At 42.3% G+C, this 23,220-nt stretch overlaps 1 protein-coding gene across 2 annotated transcripts in view; it reads right to left on the reverse strand.

Annotated features, from left to right (window-relative positions):
- CHRDL1 (chordin like 1) overlaps positions 1-22,026 on the reverse strand; it is a 167,760-nt gene extending 145,734 nt beyond the window's left edge. The window contains exons 1-2 of one of the 2 annotated variants that reach the window (XM_077479865.1): positions 21,821-22,026; positions 7,377-7,470 (exon numbers count right to left, since the gene is read on the reverse strand). In XM_077479865.1, the coding sequence (XP_077335991.1) occupies positions 7,377-7,470; positions 21,821-21,826 (100 nt within the window). In that variant the 5' untranslated portion in view covers positions 21,827-22,026. The remainder of the gene's footprint in view (positions 1-7,376; positions 7,471-21,820) is intronic. The other variant, XM_077479780.1, reaches the window with a different exon arrangement.
- Positions 22,027-23,220: the final 1,194 nt, after the last annotated feature.

Below are 23,220 nucleotides of genomic sequence, written 5' to 3' on the forward strand. Positions count from 1 at the left end.
CATGAGCAGCCACTGGCGCGGTGAAAAAAAACCCAGCTCCCCAGAACCGTTTCTTTCGCAGAGTTCATACAGGTAGACGTTAACTGCACGTTTCTGCTGGAGCAGCCTATCAAGCATATAGAAGGTTGAGTTCCATCGCGTCGGGCAATCGCAAATAAGACGTCTGACCGGCAGATGGTGTCGCCGCTGAATGTCAGCAAGGCGAGCCATGGCCGTGTAAGATCTTCTGAAATGGGCCGAGATTTTCCTTGCCTGCCGCAAGATGTCCTGGACCCCAGGGTATTTGACAAGGAATCGCTGCACGACCAAGTTTAAGACGTGTGCCATGCACGGCACGTGCGTGATTTTGCCCTGTTTCAATGCGCTAAGCAGATTGGCACCGTTGTCACACACCACTTTACCAACTGTCAAATTGAGCGGTGTTAGCCACTCATCTGCCTGTGAACGCAAAGCTGAAAGGAGTGCCGGGCCAGTGTGGCTCTTTGCTTCCAGGCACAACAGACGCAGCACGGCATGGCAACGTCTCACCTGGCATGTGGAATAGGTTCTGGGGAGCTTGGGCGGTGCAGTGGAAGAGACGCTAGCAGCGGAAAAGGAGGAGGCAGCTGAGGAGGAGAGGGAGGAGGATGGAGTAGGAGGAGGAGAAGAAGAGTCAGGCCTGCATGCAATCCGTGGCGGTAAAACCAAATCTACACGGGTGCCACGGGTTACATGCTTGACGGCCGTCAGAAGGTTCACCCAGTGGGCAGTAAAACTGATATACCTTCCCTGCCCGTGTTTGCTAGACCACGTGTCTGTGGTCAGATGTATCTTGGCACCGACACTGTGTGCCAGAGATACATTCACTTGCCGCTGAACATGGCCATATAGCTCTGGGATGCCCTTCTCTGAGAAATACTTCCTTCCTGGGACCTTCCATTGTGGTGTTCCAATGGCCACAAATTTGCGAAAGGCCTCCGAGTCCACCAGTTTATATGGCAGTAGTTGGCGGGCTATGAGTTCTGACAAGCCAGCCGCCAACCGTTGGGCAAGAGGGTTATCCGGCGTCATCATTTTTTTACGCTCAAACATTAGGCCCACGGAAGCCTGCCTTTTTGCAGAAAAATGTGAGCTTGGCGTGATGGAAGGTGGAGTGGAGGACAATTGTGAGGAGAGAGGAGAAGGAGAAGTAGAAGACGAGGCTGGACGGTGAGAGCCTGCAGTGTGGCTTTGTGTGTTCCGTTGCTCCCACTGGGCTCGGTGATGGCTGCTCATGTGCCTTCTTAAGGCGGTCGTCCCTAGGTGAGTATTGGGCTTACCGCGACTAACGCGTTGACTGCAAAGATTGCAGATGGCAACGCTATTGTCAGCAGCGGACACGTTAAAAAAAGCCCACACTGCGGAGCCATGTGCCGGTGTCCTGGGAGCGCCAGATGTGACCGTACATGGTCGATGACTCGCTCCTGATACATTTGCAGTCTGCTTTGTCCCTGCTGTGCAATGTAAGTCATTGCTGCTTCTCCTCCCTATCTGCTGGTCCATATCTCCCTCTGAACTCCCCTCCTCTTCCTCTCTTGTGGGCACCCACGTGACATCACTAGACACGTCATCATCAACGTCACCTTCCCCACCGCTATAAGTAGAGTAGGCAGCAACACCGGGGACCAACCTCCTCCTTGGGCTGATCTGGGTACTGGCGTCAGACTGCTGAGTAGCGCTTGTTGCTACCTCCTCTTCCTGATCCAATACCAAGAGTGGCTGCGCATCAGAAATGTCCTCTTGATATGGATCGGAAAATAATTCCAGTGACTCAAGCGGAAGGTATGTGGTGGTGGTGGTGGTGGTCGTGTTGTTGGTGGTAGTGTCTTTGGGGGTGCACATAGCAGAGAGTGAAGAAGAGGGTGCAGATCGAGAGGATGAGGAGGGTGCAGAAGAGTAAGGCTGAGCGAGCCACTCAACCAAGTCTGGTGCATCCTTTAAAGTAATTGAACGCACCTTCTGCAACTTCCCACTTTGGCTCAAGCCTGTTGCTCCTGCCCTACCCCTACCACCCCTGCGGAAGGGCCTGCCTCTTCCTCTGCATGTCATTTTTTAAATGACCCTGTGACAAAACTCTTAGTCCCTATACCGCTGAAGGACTGCTGCAGTATAGGTGAGCGGTCAGCAGTGGTGCACGTCAACCCTATCTATTGTGGACCTATAGCGGTCCTTACAGAACAGCAGACTGTACCGCACTCAAGCCTATGTACCGTAGCACCCTATACCAAGTTACCAGTCCTTATAAGAACTTTTGTGGACCAAGCAGGTTGTGTATTAGTGTTTAGCAGACTGTACGTCAGTCCCTATACCGCTGAAGGACTGCTGCAGTATAGGGCAGCGGTCAGCAGTGGTGCACGTCAACCCTATCTATTGTGGACCGATAGCGGTCCTTACAGAACAGCAGACTGTACCGCACTCAAGCCTATGTACCGTAGCACCCTATACCAAGTTACCAGTCCTTATAAGAACTTTTGTGGACCAAGCAGGTTGTGTATTAGTGTTTAGCAGACTGTACGTCAGTCCCTATACCGCTGAAGGACTGCTGCAGTATAGGGCAGCGGTCAGCAGTGGTGCACGTCAACCCTATCTATTGTGGACCGATAGCGGTCCTTACAGAACAGCAGACTGTACCGCACTCAAGCCTATGTACCGTAGCACCCTATACCAAGTTACCAGTCCTTATAAGAACTTTTGTGGAACAAGCAGGTTGTGTGTTAGTGATTAGCAGACTGTACGTCAGTCCCTATACCAATGAAGGACTGCTGCAGTATAGGGCAGCGGTCAGCAGTAGTGCACGGCAACCCTATGTATTGTGGACCGATAGCGGTCCTTACAGAACAGCAGACTGTACTGCACTCAGGCCTATGTACCGTAGCACCCTATACCAAGTTACCAGTCCTTATAAGAACTTTTGTGGACCAAGCAGGTTGTGTGTTAGTGTTTAGCAGACTGTGCGTCAGTCCCTATACCGCTGAAGGACTGCTGCAGTATAGGGCAGCGGTCAGCAGTAGTGCACGGCAACCCTATGTATTGTGGACCGATAGCGGTCCTTACAGAACAGCAGACTGTAACGCACTCAGGCCTATGTACCGTAGCACCCTATACCAAGTTACCAGTCCTTATAAGAACTTTTGTGGACCAAGCAGGTTGTGTGTTAGTGATTAGCAGACTGTACGTCAGTCCCTATACCAATGAAGGACTGCTGCAGTATAGGGCAGCGGTCAGCAGTAGTGCACGGCAACCCTATGTATTGTGGACCGATAGCGGTCCTTACAGAACAGCAGACTGTAACGCACTCAGGCCTATGTACCGTAGCACCCTATACCAAGTTACCAGTCCTTATAAAAACTTTTGTGGACCAAGCAGGTTGTGTGTTAGTGTTTAGCAGACTGTGCGTCAGTCCCTATACCGCTGAAGGACTGCTGCAGTATAGGGCAGCGGTCAGCAGTGGTGCACGTCAACCCTATCTATTGTGGACCGATAGCGGTCCTTACAGAACAGCAGACTGTACCGCACTCAAGCCTATGTACCGTAGCACCCTATACCAAGTTACCAGTCCTTATAAGAACTTTTGTGGACCAAGCAGGTTGTGTATTAGTGTTTAGCAGACTGTACGTCAGTCCCTATACCGCTGAAGGACTGCTGCAGTATAGGGCAGCGGTCAGCAGTGGTGCACGTCAACCCTATCTATTGTGGACCGATAGCGGTCCTTACAGAACAGCAGACTGTACCGCACTCAAGCCTATGTACCGTAGCACCCTATACCAAGTTACCAGTCCTTATAAGAACTTTTGTGGAACAAGCAGGTTGTGTGTTAGTGATTAGCAGACTGTACGTCAGTCCCTATACCAATGAAGGACTGCTGCAGTATAGGGCAGCGGTCAGCAGTAGTGCACGGCAACCCTATGTATTGTGGACCGATAGCGGTCCTTACAGAACAGCAGACTGTAACGCACTCAGGCCTATGTACCGTAGCACCCTATACCAAGTTACCAGTCCTTATAAGAACTTTTGTGGACCAAGCAGGTTGTGTGTTAGTGATTAGCAGACTGTACGTCAGTCCCTATACCAATGAAGGACTGCTGCAGTATAGGGCAGCGGTCAGCAGTAGTGCACGGCAACCCTATGTATTGTGGACCGATAGCGGTCCTTACAGAACAGCAGACTGTACTGCACTCAGGCCTATGTACCGTAGCACCCTATACCAAGTTACCAGTCCTTATAAAAACTTTTGTGGACCAAGCAGGTTGTGTGTTAGTGTTTAGCAGACTGTGCGTCAGTCCCTATACCGCTGAAGGACTGCTGCAGTATAGGGCAGCGGTCAGCAGTAGTGCACGGCAACCCTATGTATTGTGGACCGATAGCGGTCCTTACAGAACAGCAGACTGTAACGCACTCAGGCCTATGTACCGTAGCACCCTATACCAAGTTACCAGTCCTTATAAGAACTTTTGTGGACCAAGCAGGTTGTGTGTTAGTGATTAGCAGACTGTACGTCAGTCCCTATACCAATGAAGGACTGCTGCAGTATAGGGCAGCGGTCAGCAGTAGTGCACGGCAACCCTATGTATTGTGGACCGATAGCGGTCCTTACAGAACAGCAGACTGTACCGCACCCAAGCCTATGTACCGTAGCACCCTAGACAGACCAAGTTACCAGTCCTGATAAAGAGCTTTGTGGAACAAGTGAGTTGTGAATGATTAGCAGACTGCAGCAGAAGGGCAGCAGTCAAGTATAATATTCTTTCTATATTTGGAAGAAAGAATATTATACGTGTACAAGCCTATTACCGTACCACTGATACCAGTCCTGAAAAGAACCTTTGTGGAACTAATAGTAACAGCAAGTCTTTAAAATTATCCTCACTGCCTGACACACTGCTTCCTGCCTGTCCCTATACAAATTGGCAAAAAAGAGTAGGCTGGAACGATTAGCTGGAACAGCTCTTTTGTGGACCTGATAGTAACAGCTAATGATGATGATGATGATGATGATGAAGAAAGACTAATCTGGCTGAGCTGTCCCTAAAATAGCAGCATACAGCGCTCTGTCCCTTTATCTAAACTGACAAAAGAAACTCAGGCTGCTGACCTAACACCTATACCAGTCCTGAAAAGAACTTTTGTGTACCAAATAGCTAGCGTTTTCTCTGTCCCTACTCCACACAGGATCCTTTCCCTACAGTGACAGAAGAAAGAATGTAAAATGGCCACCGGATCGGGTGTATTTATAGGTTAGGGGGAATGTCCAAGTGTCCATGAGCTGTCATGTCTCAATTGGTTGTCCTGTAACACATGATAAACGTGTCACGAAAGGTTAAAGTTCTTGTATACATTAAACACGTAAGTCCGCCGGGGCGAACGACGGAAAAAGGCGTTCGAACCCGCGGACGGCGAAAGTCGGAAATTCGCCGCGAAACGACCGCCGGGCGAACCGTTCGGCCATCACTACTGTTTATATACCTCTGTTACCACTGATGGTGAATAAAACGTTATTTGGAAAAAAAAAAAAAGCAATCCCTAATAGATTTAAAGGGCAGCCTATAAAAGGACAAGGTAACCAGATTGAGGTCCCACAGTGAAGATCTCACAGGGGGAGCAATATGTGCTACACCCTGCAGAAAAGCTTTAACCAAGGAATGAGAGACTGACAGTTTATGAAACAGAATGGCTAGTACCAAGACTTATTCCTTAATGGTACTTAAGGCCAGATGGTGGTCCAGATCAGAGAGACGGAAGGGCAGGATACATCCCACAGAATATTTCTGCAAAGAAGGGATAAATTTCTGAGTGGGCAGATGAACCCCCAGAGGAGGGCAAAGAATCCTGTGGATAGAGACTATCACCCCAAGTCGTCAGCTGAGTCTTGCCAGGTTGGGTTCCCTGGACCCCATCTCTGCTCTAGTGATCTGCCATATGTGGTGTTCATTGTCTCCAAAAAGGGCCACTCACAACCTCCACAAGTTGAGAGTGGAGAGGGAAACTTGTCTGTGCTAGTCAATGTAGGCCATTGTTAACCATAGTGGCTTCTGATGATCACTGTGCTCTCTGCAGCAGATGGGAGTTAGCGGTGCCGACCAGAAGGAAAGTGCACTCAGAGGAAACCTTGGCATTGGCACATGCAGTATGCCCTGGAATATGAAGCCCCACAAAAAGCCACAATGCAAAGGATCAGCAACAAAGAGGGCCCCAAAATTGAATAGTTTTAAAGGGGCTAAACCCTACTTAATATTACAGATGTTCGACAGTCAAGGAGTAGGATTAAAGAGAGAGGACCCCATCCTGGCTTTGCCCTCCTGGATGGGCATACTACCTACATGGGATTCTACCTGCTCATAGACCATGGCCTTGGACCTGTATAGCTAACTCACGAGATGCATGCCAAGTTGAGTTACGCAGGATCCAGTGTCTGAAGTAGCATTACAGGCCAGCCCCACATATTCTTTCAAGTGAGGTCCAAGTGCAGTCTCCCAAGGTTTAGCCAAGAAGCAACCGATCTGGAAAACTGCACATTAAAACTGCAGTGGCTATTAAGTATTACATAACCTCAGTAAAAGAAAAAAGAAATTAAGGACAGAAAACATCAATTACTTAAAGCAGTCTCTCACTCTCCCAATCAACATTGACTATTTTTTATTCTTATGCTACCAGCATTAGTAAATAGATAGGAAAGTATACCATATTTACGTGTTTTACATTTTTGTTTACATTTATTTAGTTACTTCCTGGTTTCCATGCCTAGGCAAATGATGTCATACATCCCTACAGTCTTCAGGAAGGGAGAGAGCGTTATAAGCTCAGCCTATCCCTGCGCTAAGGGCAAATGGATTCCAGGAAGTAACTGATACATGAATCATCTACCCTTACTCAAGGTGGCCACTGCCAGAAATGCCAGGAGGTGTTTTTCAAAATGATTCCTCAGCAAAATAAAACATGGAGACATGGATGGATGGGCGAGATTGCTTTGAAAATTAAAAACAAATTAAATAGCATTTATGGTTTGTGGGGCTCAGATGGAAGTGGTAGGGGTTATAAAGTGGATATCCCTGTAGCTTTTTTTGCCAGTCTCTAATCATATGTTGTATATAACTGATGGTTTTGACTAGAGATCCTGTGTCGCATACTTTATGATTCAGAAAATAAATGTTTGCTTTTGTCTGTGTCCCACTTGGAGAAATTTGACATCACTTCCTATCCGAGCAAGCAGTCAGAGGAAATCTCCACATACTAACAGAGGCTCTAACTCTTGCCTGCTCTACCTGAAACTAAATATACATTTAAGGGAGTTGGGCTTTCATGCTACCTGAATATACATTTGTGTCTTCTATTCCTGCAAAACAGAAACATGTTTGACTTACTCTTTACATGCTCTAATCTGCATCCATCCATTAGGAGTAAGAATAGTAAGCAAGAAATGGCTCGCTTCTTTTCCATGTGTTTTGTGGAGTCAGGCTGAAATATATAAAAAAAGAAAAAAACACGTTTTATATAAAAAACATTCTGCATATAGGCACAACGTATACTTACAAATTTATAAATTGATATTCCCTTAACTACAATCCATATTCAGTGGTTGTGCACATAGCATGCTATATAAGACCATACTCATATGGACTATTTCATATCATAGAAGACTAGCTAAAGGATAGGTACTCTGCATCTTAGGCTAATGGTGGAAAAACAAAATAAATGTTGCCATTCCTCTTACCATATGTAGCGCCCACAACCTTTAGGTGGGTGCTAAATAGGTTTAGGTAGGGTAAGTGTTAGGTAAATTTAACCAGGGCCTTGTACTTTAAAGGCCTGGTTGTCTGTTTTGGGAGAGGGGAGTGACAGAATAGAGAGGAGAGGGTGTGGCCACCTGCATTCTGACCCTGAAAAATCTCCCTTACCTTCCATTGGAAATGTTCTGGAAGGAAGGCAGGCTGGGGACTGGGGTGCAGGCAGTTTGTATGGAGAGCCCTGGACCAATCAATAAATTGTATTGGAAGGGGCAGGACTCACATATAAGCTGGGGGTCAAATGCTCCGGAGGTGGATGGAAAGAGTCTGGAGTAGAGAAGGAGCAGAAATGTAACCCACAAGGAGCAGGCTTGAAGGCCTGGGGGTTCAGAGACCCCAGCGCTGGATAGCAGGAACAGCCTTTAAGGCCTGAGGATTCAGAGACCTCAGCGCTGGATAGTCATTACAACAGCCACAATGTAATCTGCAGGAGTGGACTGGGCATTCCAGCTTAGGATGTATCCGACCATGTGGAGTGGGAAGTAGCTACAATGAGGACGGAGTAAACTGGGAATCGACTTTTGGTGACAATCATGGACTGTTGATGGGAGAGAGCAAAGGGAGTGCAACCCAGCAGTGCTAAAGCGTCAAGGACTTTCCTGAACTGACGCCGGGAGGATTGCAGGAGTCAAGATAGGCAGGTGAGGCCTGGGGCTTCCAGCATCCATATACCACAATGTCTTTCAGAGTGGCATTGGTTAGTTCACTATAGGAAAGGACATGGGAACAGAAATGGGAACAAGAGTTTAGAGGCAACTAATATACTCTAACGGCAATGTAACATTCACCAAGCAAGAAATAAAAGTTTTAAAAGTTTAATAGACTGTCTACTGTTTGTGAAATTCGAGGAGGGGTGGAAGAATAGAAGCAGTTAACAGAAAGGTATGAACACACCCAGCAGCTCCCAAGGGAGTAGTGCGCTACAATACTTTCTAACAATATTGATGGATAGAAGCTGCTACTTGCTCTTTATTGCTTCCTCTTTTTGTACAAGGTATTAGTAATCCCTAGAGAGCAACTATAAAAAAAAACAATGTAAAAAATGTACTTATTTTGTCTTTGACTTCGGCGTCCTTCATACATTAAATACTCATTGGCAGGAGTAAGCTATTCTTGACCTCAGCCAATAGGAAGACCTCAGTTAGAGTCAACTTTACCATCAAGATTCTGATTTCCAGGTTAGTGAACTGTGACATTAAAGGCAGAAGGTTTTTCAACTTAATGCATTAAGTAAGATAAAAAACCTTCTGTGTGTAGCAGCCTCCCCAGCACCCCCCAATTACTTACCTGAGCCCCATCTCTCTCCAGCGATGTCCACAAGTCCAGGACTCTCCTCCTGATTGGCTGAGACACAGCAGCAGTGCCATTGGTTCCCATTGGCTGCCAATAAATGTTAGTTAGCCAATCAGGGGAGAGATGGGGTGGGGCTGGGTTGAGGCTCTGTGTCTGAATGGACACACAGAGCTATGACTCGGCTCAGATGCCCCCATAGTCAGCTGTTGGCTGTGGGGGCACAGAACAGGAGGGAGGGGGCAGGAACAGTGAAGAGAGGCCTGAGAAGAGGAGGATCCAGGCTGCTCTGTGCAAAACCAACTGCACAGCAGAGGTAAGTATAACATGTTTGTTTTTTTTGTTTTTTTAAACTAGACTTTACAATCACTTTAAAGCATAATGGTTTACTTTAAGGGTACAATACTTTTAAAATTAAAATAATGCCTGACATATTAGATAAACAGCATGTCTGAAAACATCAGAGGAGGCACACTCTTGATAGAGAAAAGTTAACCGATCATAAACTGTACAAATAATGAAATATTAAAAAAAGAAAAATACCACAGGGGAAAAGAAAAATCCTGCCAGTGAGAAACATTGCCTGAAAATAAATTGTACTCATAATAAATAATACAAGCAACTAAGAAAATTAGAAATAGAACACAACAGAAGGAAACATCAACTAACAATACACTGTGCTTATAATAAATGATAAACATCTTTTGTTCCACTATGAAAAATGAAGCCTTGGGACACAAGGGAGCACAACCTACCTGCTCAGTACTACAATTTTTCATTCAGTCATTGCTGTAGTACACTTATTTTTGTCAGGGATCTGGTGATCTAAGAACACTTGCGGGAGACACTTGCTGTCTTTCACATACAAAAAAAATATTTTTATTATAACCACTAATCAGAAATTTTGAATTGTCACAAAACGGGAATAGAGGAGAATTATTTCCATAGGGACACTTATTGGGGTGACATGGCCTGGTTCACATATATTCTATATGCACACACTTTTGATACATTGGAGTGTGTGGAACCAAAAACCAGAAAAAAGTCCCTGGTCTTTTCCATAAAATGCACAGATATGAACATGACCCATAGGAAACCACGTTAAATGTACTGTAGCGTGTTTCTGCAAAACTGAAAACTCACTAAAAAAGGCATAGGTGTGAACCAGGCCTAAGTGAAGATTTTCTTCACTTTGGAGAGATTTTCTTAAAGCGGTTCTTCACCCTAAAGGGGAAGTTCCACTAATCTGATCCCTCCCCCCCCCTCCGGTGCCACAATCGGCACCTTTCAGGGGGGAGGGGGGTGCAGTTACCTGGATAATATAGGTATCTGCACCCACTTCCGGGCAGACCGCCGCAGACCCCCGCAGACGCCCCGCCCCCCGTTGTGTTCTGGGAAACACACAGTTCCCAGGACACAGCGGGGGACCAGAAGAGAAGCACAGCGCGACTCGCGCATGCGCAGTAGGGAACCGGGCAGTGAAGCCGCGATGCTTCACTTCCCAATTCCCTGACAGAGGATGGCGGGGGGGCAGCAGCGAGACGAGCGATCGCTCGTCATCTGCCGCCGACATCGCTGGACCCTGGGACAGGTAAGTGTGATTTTAATAAAAGTCAGCAGCTGCAATATTAGTAGCTGCTGGCTTTTAATATTTTTTTTTTTTTAGGTGCAGAACCACTTTAAATAATTTTTGAAGGTAAGTTGAGTACATGTTATGATTTTAGCACAACCACTGAGTTTACTCCTTTCATTAGGGCCCCCAAAGTTCCCCCCATACATCAGGGTCCCTAGAGTCCCCCCTCCTTTTATCAGCATCTCCAGAGTAACCCCCCCACCCTTACATCAAGCTCCCAAGAGTCCCCTCTCCTTACATCAGGGTCCCCAGAGTTCCCCATCCTTAAATTGGTGTCTCCAGAGTTCACCCTTACATCAGAGATTCCACTTTTATTAGGGTCCCCATAGTCTCCCCCTACATTAGGATCCCAAAATCCCCATTTACATCAGGGTCCCCATAGCCCCCCTTACATCAGGGTCCCCCAGAGCCCCCTCCTAAAATCAAGGTCCCTAGAGCTCCCTCCCCTTACATCAGCATCCCCAGAGTCTCCCTCCTTAGATCAGGGACCCCAGAGTCCTCCTTTACATCAGGATACACAAATTCACCTCCCTTACATCAGAGTCCTCAGAGCAACCTTACATCAGGGTCCCCAGAGCACCCTTTACAGCAGGGTCCCTGTGGACAACTGTGGGACAACCTTATATACTCTGATGGACTCCTATCCCCACATTTGCCCCTAGTGTTTTTGCTTAAAAATCCTGCCTTCCCATCAAGACTGGAAGAATTGCACATTTTTAGACATTGTAGTGCTTCAGATCTCACCAACATGTATATCCTAATGATGCCAAAGGGCATTGAAACATTTCATACTCTCCAAGTGAGTCATAAACTACCCAAAGGAGAAACTTTCTTAGACCTACAAGTAAGACATTTGTTTCACATCTGTGATTCCTATCCCTACTAATAGAGAAACTTTGACCCCCATTAAACTCCATTTTTGCAACGACCCACATTCCCCAGGTCTCCTTGTTGTATATTATACTTCTCATGGGTTCTTCTATACCCTGACATACCTACTGTACATGTTCAGCTGCAAAACATACCTGAACATTGCGTTCAATTAAAGCAAATGTAGCATGCTACTAAATCATACTCCCAGAATGTCCTAGATCTCAAAACAAATTACAAGATACTATATTGTTGGTACCTAGTTCTGACTAGACTGAGCCATTTTTTCCTCTGGACAATCAGGATCCTGCTTCCATGGATGCTGGGAACTGGCAATCTATGTACACATATGGTGGACCTGCCCAGTTGTCCATATTTTATGGATCCAAGCTTACGATATGCTGTCAGCAATGTTTAAGGTTAACATACCAATAACTCTGGGCTCACAAAATCCCAAGCCAGACTAATGACACGTTTTTTACAGCAACCAAACAAAAGCTTGGCTAAACAAATACAGAGGACTGTTGAATCATTTAATTAGAGCCACAGAATGGAAATAGCATCCTACATGGTGCGATGCACTTCCGACCCCAATGAGATTTATGGGAACTCTTCTGTGACTGTTGCTTCAGGTACAGATTCCATTTTGGGATTCCAGTTATATACTGGGGCACCTGCTGTGTACGTGCTGTGGAACCACTGAGGAGTGGTATTACTATTTTGTGGATCTAACTAAATTATTCAATGGTCCTCGGTATTCGTTTCTTGCTCCTGAGGTTGTTGCTGTGGGTTGGGGGTGAGGCCTCTCCCTCCATGACTTGAGCCATTTTCCATATCTCCACACCTTCTAGCACATCTGATCGGGGCAGAGGAGTTTTGACTTGCATCTCGCCTGATATTGCTGATTTCTTCTTCCCTTATTTTTGTGCAAACCATATATCCCCTGAACCCCTGAAGAAGCCATCATAGGCGAAACGTGTTGAAATTAATTCCTTCCTGCTTTGATATGTAATGTTTAATGCACCATGTTAGTTGTTCAATGAATATTTATGTACATGCTAGACGTATAGGAAGGTAACTCTACCATCAGGGTTATATTCTTGGTTTGAATTAAATATGTGGGTTTGTGCATGTTCTTAAGGGGTATTACTCCTAATATGTCCTTTTTATCAGATTTGTAAAAAAAAAATAACTTTATCTTTATCTGTGTAGTAATATTCATTCTGAGAGGTGGCTTGTCGGCACTTATAAAGTCCCACCTCTATATTCTGTTGTTTTCTCCATTACTACAGGGATGTGGTGCTGATATTTCAGCCAATGCTCATTTCCTTTGAGCATGTTATCACTGTGTATTGATTTATGTTTATATATATATATATATATATATATATATATATATATATATATATATATATATATATATGTGAATATATACTCTGATCTTCTATGGAATAAAAACTACTAAAGGAGAAAATTTGATTGGCTGCTATTGTCAACAATTTCACATTCATTCTCATTTGGTTTACTTGTTTACTCAGAAAATATAAGACTGATTATTAAACTATATTTTTTTCTGCCAAAGCTGGAGAGTGCAAAATCAGGCTCACTTCTGCATAAAACCCAATCAACTTCTAACCTCAGCTTTGACAATAAAACCTGGAGACTTATTGGTTTCTATGCAGAAGTGAGCCTGATTTTGCAATCTCCAGCTTTAGTAAATAAACCCCAGTGTCACTGACAAAAATGCAATCATTATGGGCAGTCTTAAGTTGACCTGTCTAAAATATATATTTTTTTCTTTTGCGGATGTTTGTAAAATACAGCTTGTCCTAAGTGTTTGTGGGCTCAGAATTTGGGCTATACACAGCAATAACTGTAACAGCAAATATTTAGCTAGCAACTCAATATCTAGGATAAAATTAGAGACATTTGTTGAGCATTCTATGTGCTATAGATAGAACCTGTCATAACCGCTTAGCTTATTCAAAAATGCTTTATCTGCGTCTGTATCCTACTTGAACCAGGTGGTCATAGGCCAACTGAAGTGTGACAGTTGCCCCACTATCAACTACCCCATTTCATGTACTATAATCTGGAAAACAGTCCAGTCGTGACTGGTTCTCTTTAATGGAACCCTCCCAACCTCATTTTATTATGTTGATGTTGCTATGATACAAGAGATAGTTGTTGATTCTCAAACTTTAATGTTCTTACAGCATTACAAGCCTGACTGCCAAAACCATTCACTATTGCTAGTTAAAAAAGAAAATGCAAAGGGTTTATATCAAAGAATAATATTCTCAGTCCAAAAAGAAATCCCGTTAATGCTTTACAAAGGAACTATCAGGCATTTATCTATATACCTTAAGTAATGAGATAAGACACATCAAAAGGTGCACACTTTTCTACCATGTGACACCCTCCATAATATCTTTTTTCAGACGAAATCCTTTGCCAGGATCCATCTGATCTTTAGGATAAATATTGATCAAAGAAGATTAAATCAGCAGAACATAATTGTGGAAATATCAAACAACAGAATGGAAAGATGACTTTCTCTACATTTAAAGTCCTTGACAACCTTCACTATAATATAAAGGAGTGCAGTTACTTTTATGAAAATATCCAAGCCCAAAAACTTTATCATAAATTTACCATAAATGTGATTGGTAAATTCCCTAATCATTGTCCACATTAAATAGTAACTTCAACTGATAAATGGCACCAATCTAATTACACCAGTCAGTGTTATTGAGGAATTATTATTATTATTATTATACAGGATTTATATTGTGCCGACAGTTTATGCAACGCTTTAAAACATTGGGGCGGACAGTACAATTACAATACAATTAAATCAATTAAGAGGAATCAATGCAATTAAGCAAAAGTTAGAAAGCCCATTTATTTAAAATTTATTTAAACAAAACTCCAGATAAAAACATCAAGACAGGAAATAAGTTTATTAAAAAAAATGCTTTTGGTAAAATATTTACTTTCAATTTAAAGCTCTGCTCTATAGTACTTCTTTTCCACCACATTATGCTCCTAGCACTTCCCAGCATCATTCAACCCACTTCTTCTGTGTACGCAGAACAGTGTAAGCAGAAGCACAGTGATGAGCTCTCCGTCCCTCTGCTTTCTCCTTCTATCAATATGTTTGTTGTCAGCACAAGAACTGATTGCCTCTTTCTGCTGCTTTTTCCTCTCATACTCTAGCTCTGCTGGACAGGTACTTTAGGAAGCTAATAGCAAGTCAAATTCAGGCATATACTCTGCTTGCATTAAAAATTATGTATTAACCACTTCAGCCCGGACCATTTTGCTGGTCAAAGACCAGACCACTTTTTGCGATTCGGCACTGCGTCGCTTTAACTGACAATTGCGCGGTCGTGCGACGTGGCTCCCAAACAAAATTGACGTCCTTTTTTCCCACAAATAGAGCTTTCTTTTGGTGGTATTTGATCACCCCTGCGGTTTTAATTTTTTGCGCTATAAACAAAAATAGAGCGTTAATTTTGAAAAAATACGCATTATATTTAACTTTTTGTTATAATAAATATCCCCCAAAAATATCTAAGCGATTATTGTTTGGTTTGCGCAAAAGTTATAGCGTTTACAAAATAGGGGTTCGTTTTATGGCATTTTTATTAATATTTTTTTTTTACTAGTAATGGCAGCGATCAGCAATTTTATTGTGACTGCGACATTATGGTGGACACATCTGACATTTTTGACACATTTTTGGGACCATTGTCATTTATACAGCAATCACTGCTATATAAATGCAATGATTCCTGTGTAAATGACACTGGCAGTGAAGGGGTTAACCAGTGGGTGGCAGTGTAGGGGTTAAGTGTTCCTAGGGGTGTGTTACTAACTGTTGGGGGCTGGGCTTTAATTTAGTGAACACTGATCTCTGCTCCAATCACATTGAGCAGAGATCAGCGTCACTAGTTGCTAGGCAAAATGGGGAAATGCTGTTTACAACGGCATTTCCTCATTCAGCCACCCCGTGAGACGATCGCGGGTATGCCCGTGGTGATCAAGTCCGCGGGACACGCGACCAGACTCACGGGGGTCCCGACCAGCACGCGAGCGTGCCGCCGGCAGCTCGCTCGCGATGGTAGGGCGACATTAAAGATTGGATGTACCTGTACGCCAATATGCCTGCCCGTGTTGTTCTGCCGACGTACATCGGCGTGCGCTGGTCAGGAACAGGTTAATGATTAAACAGTTGCATTTGTTTGTGTCTTTTACATCTACCTAGAGTTGAAGTTTAAAGTACATTCATGTATACATTTTCCTCTGCTATAGGATTTGTAATTCTGTGCAGCTGGTCTTGTGAGTCACACATATCTAGCACATTGCACAGCCACAAAATCGCCCTGTAACTTCCTGGTTCAACTTAACTATTTTCTGGATCATGTGATTGCTGATACTGTGATTTCATTGTCCAGTGAGCAGACTAAAGGTGGAGAGGACAACAGGAAGCCATGTTTTGGAAGCAGATGTGTACTATCTGCTTGCCTGCCTGTGTAGTATAGTTTAAGAACTTAAATCATGAGACTGGCTGTACTGAATTACAAATCCTAAACATTCTAAAGACCATAAAGCGCTATTTGATGCACTTTAGAATATTTTTTGTGGTTATGTTACTTATGTTAGTCCAGAATATACAGTTCATGAATATTTATTTTCCCAAATGTTTTAGTTTCTGCCTCTCTAAACTAAGCACTGCAAGTGTGATCTCTATAAGTGATCTAGTCATGGTGAAAAAGATTTAACTTACAGTTTCAGTAACATTAGCAGACAATGACTAAATCTAAATGGCATCTTGTAGATCAGTGATTCTCAACCAGGGTTCCGTGCAACCCTAGGGTTCCTCCAGAGGTTGCTAGGGGTTCCTTCAGCATTGGGCAATTTCTGCCTCTCAGATAAGTTCCCACTGACACTATTGATCTTTTTAGCTATCTGTAAGGAGGTAATTCTTCCCAATGACCACAAGTGTAAGGACCATTCTTCCCACTGACCATCCTACTAATGTTACATGAGTTGTAGATTTCTCATTTTTAGCAGGGGTTCCCCGTGACTGGAGAACTATTTCAAGGGTTCCTCTGTGTTGAAAAGGTTGAGAAAGGCTTTTGTAGATGGTAGAAAACTTCAATGCAAAAACTTGCGCAGATCATAACAAATGAACATCAGGTAGGTCAAAAAATCATAGTGTGTCTAGCTCTAGCAGATTACAGTACATGTGGTGAATATAGGCTAAAGCATGAATAAGAAGGGTGGAACAAAGTGTATAGAGCATCCCCAATCTACAGAGTGAGGAAGGTAGGCAAACAGACAAGAAATGTGTAGTATGATAGATAATAAAAGAAACTGAATATAACTATGTAACACAACACACAACTTTGTTTTTGTTTTGTTTTAATTATGTTGACATTCCCATAACATTTTCACTGAATTTATTTTATATCTTCAGTTGCATCTGTTAATACACTTATGCTGCGTACACACGATCGAACGCGTTGGCTCAAACTTGTCTTGCATACACACGGGCACACAACGTTGTCGAAAATTCCGAACGTCAAGAACGCGGTGACATACGATGAGCCGAAATTGAAGTTCAATAGCCAGTGCGGCTTTTCTGCTTTATTCCGAGCATGCGTAGAACTTTGTGCTGCGGAATTGTGTACACACGATGGGAATTTCCGACAGCGGATTTTGTTGTCGGAAAATTTGAGATCCAGATCTCAAATTTTGTGTATCGGAAATTCCGATGGAAAATGTCCGATGGAGCCTACACAGAGTCAGAATTTCCAACAAAAAGCTCCTATCGAAGATTTTCTGTCTGAAAATCCGACCGCGTGTATGCAGCATTAGTGGTTAATATGACAGTCTAACAGCAGAGAGTCATATAAACTAGCTATTTAAAAAAGAATGTATTCTATATAAATAGCTAAAAACCAAACTAAAGGGTAAGCCATGCCATCAAAAGTCATATCTGTCTTACTGCACCACAAAGGGAGTAAAACAAGCTCTGGCATAGTGAACAAGGCAATACTCAGCCTATTTTGTGAACAAACTTTGCTTAGTCAAATGCATCTAATGTGTTTATGTAATGGAACCATTGACAGCTAGAGTATAGTAGTATGGTTTTGTGTGATGTCTAATTATAGGCTAAAGGAAATTCATCTATAGGTAGGAGGAACGGGGGGGGGGGGGGGGGAATCACTTTTGTCATAATTCCCAACCCCCAACCACAATCTCCACTTACAATATGTTGTTATTCTATTTTCAATGTCATAAGTGACAAAATTAGGAAAGTAATTGAGTTCAATGAAAAATGATACAATTTTTCAATGGAATTTTGATATTTTGTGTGTTATGAATTACCCGGTAATTTGCTGCAGCAAAGGTGCATAAAAATTATTTTTGGTCACCAGTTTTTGGTTGGTTATTCATAGCATGATTCCACACCCCTTTTTATCTTATCTTCAGGAATAATAGATATAATATACAGCAGTTTTAAAATGTAACCAGGCATACAGCAATCTAAAATCTATCTTTCTCTAATTAAAAGGAAGATTTATGCCGCGTACACACAACTGGACTTTACGACGGTCTTCCCGACGGACTTTCGGCGGCGTTCTGGCAGACTTTCCAAATGAACTGACTTGGACATACACAATCACACTAAAGTCCGATGGATTTGAATGTGATGACGTATAATAAAGAAGTTCATAGCCAGTAGCCAACAGCTGCCCTAGTGTCATTTTTTGTCCGTCGGACTAGCATACACACGAACGGATTTCTCGATAGGAACTGGGTCTGGCAGAGTTCCAGCAGGAAAATTTAAAACATGTTCTATTTCTAAAGTCCGCCGCATTTTTGGCAAGCAAAGGTCCGATGGAGCCCATGCACAATCAAATTGTCTGATGGACTCGTTTCGTTGGACCTTTGCTGTCAAAACGTCCGGTCGTGTGTACGCGGCATCGGTATATTTTCAATGTCCTCATCCTTTTAATTACTTATTTCAACGTTTACCTTAAAGTCATTTTTGCCTTGACTTTAACATTTTTACATACTTGCCTTTGCACATTTTTGGCCTAGTATTAAACATATATATTTGTACATTTGCTTTGTTTTCCTATAACCTCACTGCTATGTAACTGTCGAAATGCAATTCCAGCCACATGGGTAGGGAGGATTTTTAGTAGGTAAGTAGACATACAGATATACTTAGCGAGATTGAGCAGCAGGGCACAACAATTTTACAGTACTACAAAGCAGGACAGAGTATAAACATAAAACAATAACATATATTCATGAGAACCATACAACCCTGGCCAGCTTATCTCAGGGCAAGTAGCATATTTATCTATGTTGGATATTGTCACTTAAAATAAGTGTAGAAAATGTATCTGGTTGCGATGCACCCTCATTCTTGCGTTGACAAAAACTAAGCCAGTCTGAGCATACGTATATACTTATGTAAGGATATTAAGTGAAAACATTAAAAAAAAATGAAAGACAGTAATAAAATATTTTGTAATATTTCCGTCCTGTATACTTGTCTTTTGAAATGTTTGACGTTCCATGGGCACCACCAAGGCAAGTATATTCACCCCATCTTTAGAAATATACAGAGATGATGTTCCTATGACTGGCTTGCCTATTATATTGTATGTTTACAGTAGAACTCTCATTTTTTGGGTGATCTGATACAATAGCGCCACCTAGCAGCCCAGTAAGAAATAAAATGTCTTGATCTACACTATGACCCACTCTAGAAAGTATGTTTTTGTTTCACATAGTTTAGGCCTAAATTCAAAGATAATATTTCAACTATACATCATTTTATAGGTTTAACCATTTATTATTGTTATTTTCTAGCTACTATGAACTAATGACACAATCCTCTGGACTGTAAGCTTGTATAGACATACTTTATTTTCTATTGTATCTTGTTGCTGCTATGCATGTATTTGCTATGGAACTGTATATGTACTTGTCATTTTACGTATTTGCTATTATACACCTTTGTATGTATTCTTTACTTTGTACAGTGCCAGGTTGACAGGACTGTGTGAATCAAGAAACAGAATTAATTAGACAATGTGAATTTTATGTTCTATTTTATATCAAGGTAAACAAAGGCTATCCAGATAAATAAAGAATTACCAAAAATGTTCCTATCAAATAGTATATAACTGTTCTGAGTACAATTTTATTTATTATGAAAATACATTTATATAAATTATGGTATATGGAACTTATATTTCAGTATATCTCTTGTATCAATATCCTCAATCAACTATGTAACTGCGTACAAAGAGAAATAGGACCAGTATCAGTTGGTACTGTACCAGTAAGTTAGTGTCCGAAAAGTCCCATTTCTTTTTTTTACACAATTCTACAATATCATTTAACCACTGACTGGTTCGCTAGTAGCAGCTGTAAGGCTGGGGATTTTCGTTTTTTAGCAGCTACAGGAATTAATACTTACTACTCATCAGCCTCTCCAATCTAATTGCATGGTATTCTACGTATCATAATTATACAGTTAGGTTGAAAAAGACATCTAATTCAACCAATCGAAAGAAAAATATAATTGATTAAATAAAAAGAAAGTCCTCCATATACATAATTGGGGTTTATAATTCAGCTATTGTCACTTTTGCATTTATATTACATAAAAACTAGCCTTATATATCACTGAGTGCAAGAAATCCTCCTTGGTAGCAATCATGAAAATTAAATCTTCACTCTTTATTTGTTATTTTTCAGCACAGGATTAAAGCCTGATAGGTGGCTGAGGGACAATAGCCACAGCTAATATATGAGAGATACTTTAATAATTACCCATTGGTCGATTTTTCTTCTAGTGTAGATATTGACACTTAGGGAGTACTCACACTAGGCAAACTGTACTATGTCCAAGCATGTTTAACCTACAAAGTCTATTTTGTTTGAGTAGTTCAGCATACCATGCCTTGGCCTGCTTGGACTTGAGCATGCTGTGCATCTGTATGAGGCCAAGGTGATGATGTAAGCATGTTCTGGCCCAGCACATTGTAAGTGTAGGCTAGTGGGGACGTGAGGACAATTGTGCTCCATCACGTTACAAGGTGACCGTGTCCAGTGTGAGTAAGCCCTTAAACCACTGCATCTCCTGCTTTGGCCATTAATGTTGGTCTTTTGGCTAAGTTACATGAGGACATCGCTATATTTATTACATTATAGAGAATGGAACCAGAGAAGTGAGACTCTGACAGTTTGTTTTATAATCATTTGAGGAAATTGGGGGGAGAGCCAGGACCACTAGTATGGAGACAATGATGCTTAAGTTCTCAAGACATGTAGAAAGCCAGTTGATAGTACATTCCAGTTGGTCCACCCAAAACTAAAATGCTAGCATTGCAAATTTAAAGGGGCTTTCCACTTACATTCCACTTTAAAAAAAAAAGAAATTTTTATTGTGGCCTTAATTGTGACTGCTTGATGAGAGCTCATCGCTCAATTACAGCTCAATTACATATACATGGTAGAATCACCACGCAGATCCATGACTACCTCTCTAGAAGCTCCTCTGCATTTTCTACTGCAAAATATTCTAGCTTAGAAATCACAAATACATTCCCTTTAAATCCTGTACTAAAGTTTTTGAATAGGACAAAGTATTTATCACATGCATATTTTTTTCGTAATATTTTTAGGAAAGCACAATCTAGCTATGGAATATAATCCGATTTGTTGGCAAGATGTATAAAATATAAACATCATTCATCAAATAGTGCTATTATTGCACAATTATAGTCTGATGTTTAGATCTATCATAGAAAAATAGGTTTTCTCTAAATCAAAGAGAAGTATACAATGATATAGCAAAAGTAACACAATTGTAATACATTTTAAATAAGAAGGCTTCCAGTTTTTCATATACATCATCACTACATAAGCATTAGGTAATAATGTATTCCAATTAAAAGTTTACTCTCAATTCTACAACTGTTATTTAATAAACTGGGAGTTATTTACTGTATTCAACCAAAATCAGCAAATAATATTATAATTTATTTTACCTGGATATTTGCTGTATACTCATACTTGTATTTTTTTTTTCAGTAAATCAGTTACTATTAATTATTTTTACTATACAGAGTTCCCTGTATTTCCTCCAAAAAAAAACACTAGAGATGTGCCTAATACTCAGATAACTCACCTCCATGGGCTGCCCCAGTGTGTGGTCAGATGTGTCCCAGCAGACTGAATAATAATCCAATGTCTGTGGTACTATGCAGTCCTGCACTTCAGAATGGAGCTCTTTGGCTGTCCCTGGGGAAGTCAGTTGCAAGCAAAATGTGTAAAAGGAGAGGGCAGTGCTTGTATCTGACTGACTGATTGATTGCCAGAGCAGGGGTACCTGCCTCCCCCTTCTCCTCCCTCCGCACCCCCACCTCTCTCGTTTTTCTCTCTCGGTCTCTGGAGCTGCTGGACACCTGCCATTAGCCTGGACTGGAGGTGTAGATGTTCAGCCCCTCAGAGCATGGGGGTAGCACATTACTCAGGCAGACTGCGTAGTTCTTCCAGTAGTTAGAAGATAATCTACTGAATGTCTCTGCACCTTTCAGCTATCCTAAAAGAGGAGGAAAAAAAATGTGTGTAATTTATACAGTTTTTTCAAATGATGTAGAACATTCGAGCAGGGAAGAGAGTAAAACTATACACAGTATATCATTAAACTAGTAATAAACCCTCAGTGTTTTTTAGTTTAACACATTCAGCACAAAGAAAATATCCCCAGTACAATATTTGTTAAAATTCGTACCTCGGCACCAGTTTACAGCTTTCAATGCTGTTGGATCCTGCTGTGCTGTCTCAGTGCTGCTTCTCTGAACTTCCTGTTCTCACAGAAAAGAGTTAAAGAGGTTGTTAACCTCTTAGCCCTTGTACACACAGTCGGACATTCTGGCAACCAAATCCGTTGGATTTTGTCCGACGGATTTTGTGCGACAGATTTTGCCCGAAACTGTTGCATACACACGGTCCGACAAAGTTGTCGGAAAATCCGATCGTTCTGAGCGTGATGACGTTATTTCATTACGATGGGACAACGTTCAGGCTAGTAGCCAATCGCTTTGGTCTAGGAATTTGATCTGAGCATGCGTGGCACTTTGTCCGATCGGAATTCTCTACACATGATCGGACAAAGTCAGATCGGATCATGTTGTCGGAAACATTTTATAGCTCAGCTCTAAAACTTTGTTGGTCGGATATTCTAACGGAAACAGTCCGATGGAGCCCACACACGGTCGGATTATCCGACAACACGGTCCGATCGGACATTTTCCATCGGAATGTCCGACCGTGTGTTCAAGGGCTAAGATGAAAGATAAAGACGGCATACTGTGTGTACTTGCCTCAGTACATGTGTATCACATGAGTCTACTCAGTTTGGTGGGCTTATATAAGGGTTTATCCTGACTTTAAAAGTGGGCAGTGCAGTCTCTAGTCAAGATCTAATTTGGAGAAGGGAAGGAGCAGATGAAAGGGGCAGTGGAGTGCCTTGCTATTCTAGGCTACAGTAGTAGTGTATTTAGGTTTTGTGCTGCCATAGGCCTG

Source organism: Lithobates pipiens, unplaced genomic scaffold (assembly GCF_037356315.1).
Source record: "Lithobates pipiens isolate NorthernLeopardFrog02 unplaced genomic scaffold, aLitPip1_a1.2 Scaffold_1, whole genome shotgun sequence".
Taxonomy (NCBI): domain Eukaryota; kingdom Metazoa; phylum Chordata; class Amphibia; order Anura; family Ranidae; genus Lithobates; species Lithobates pipiens.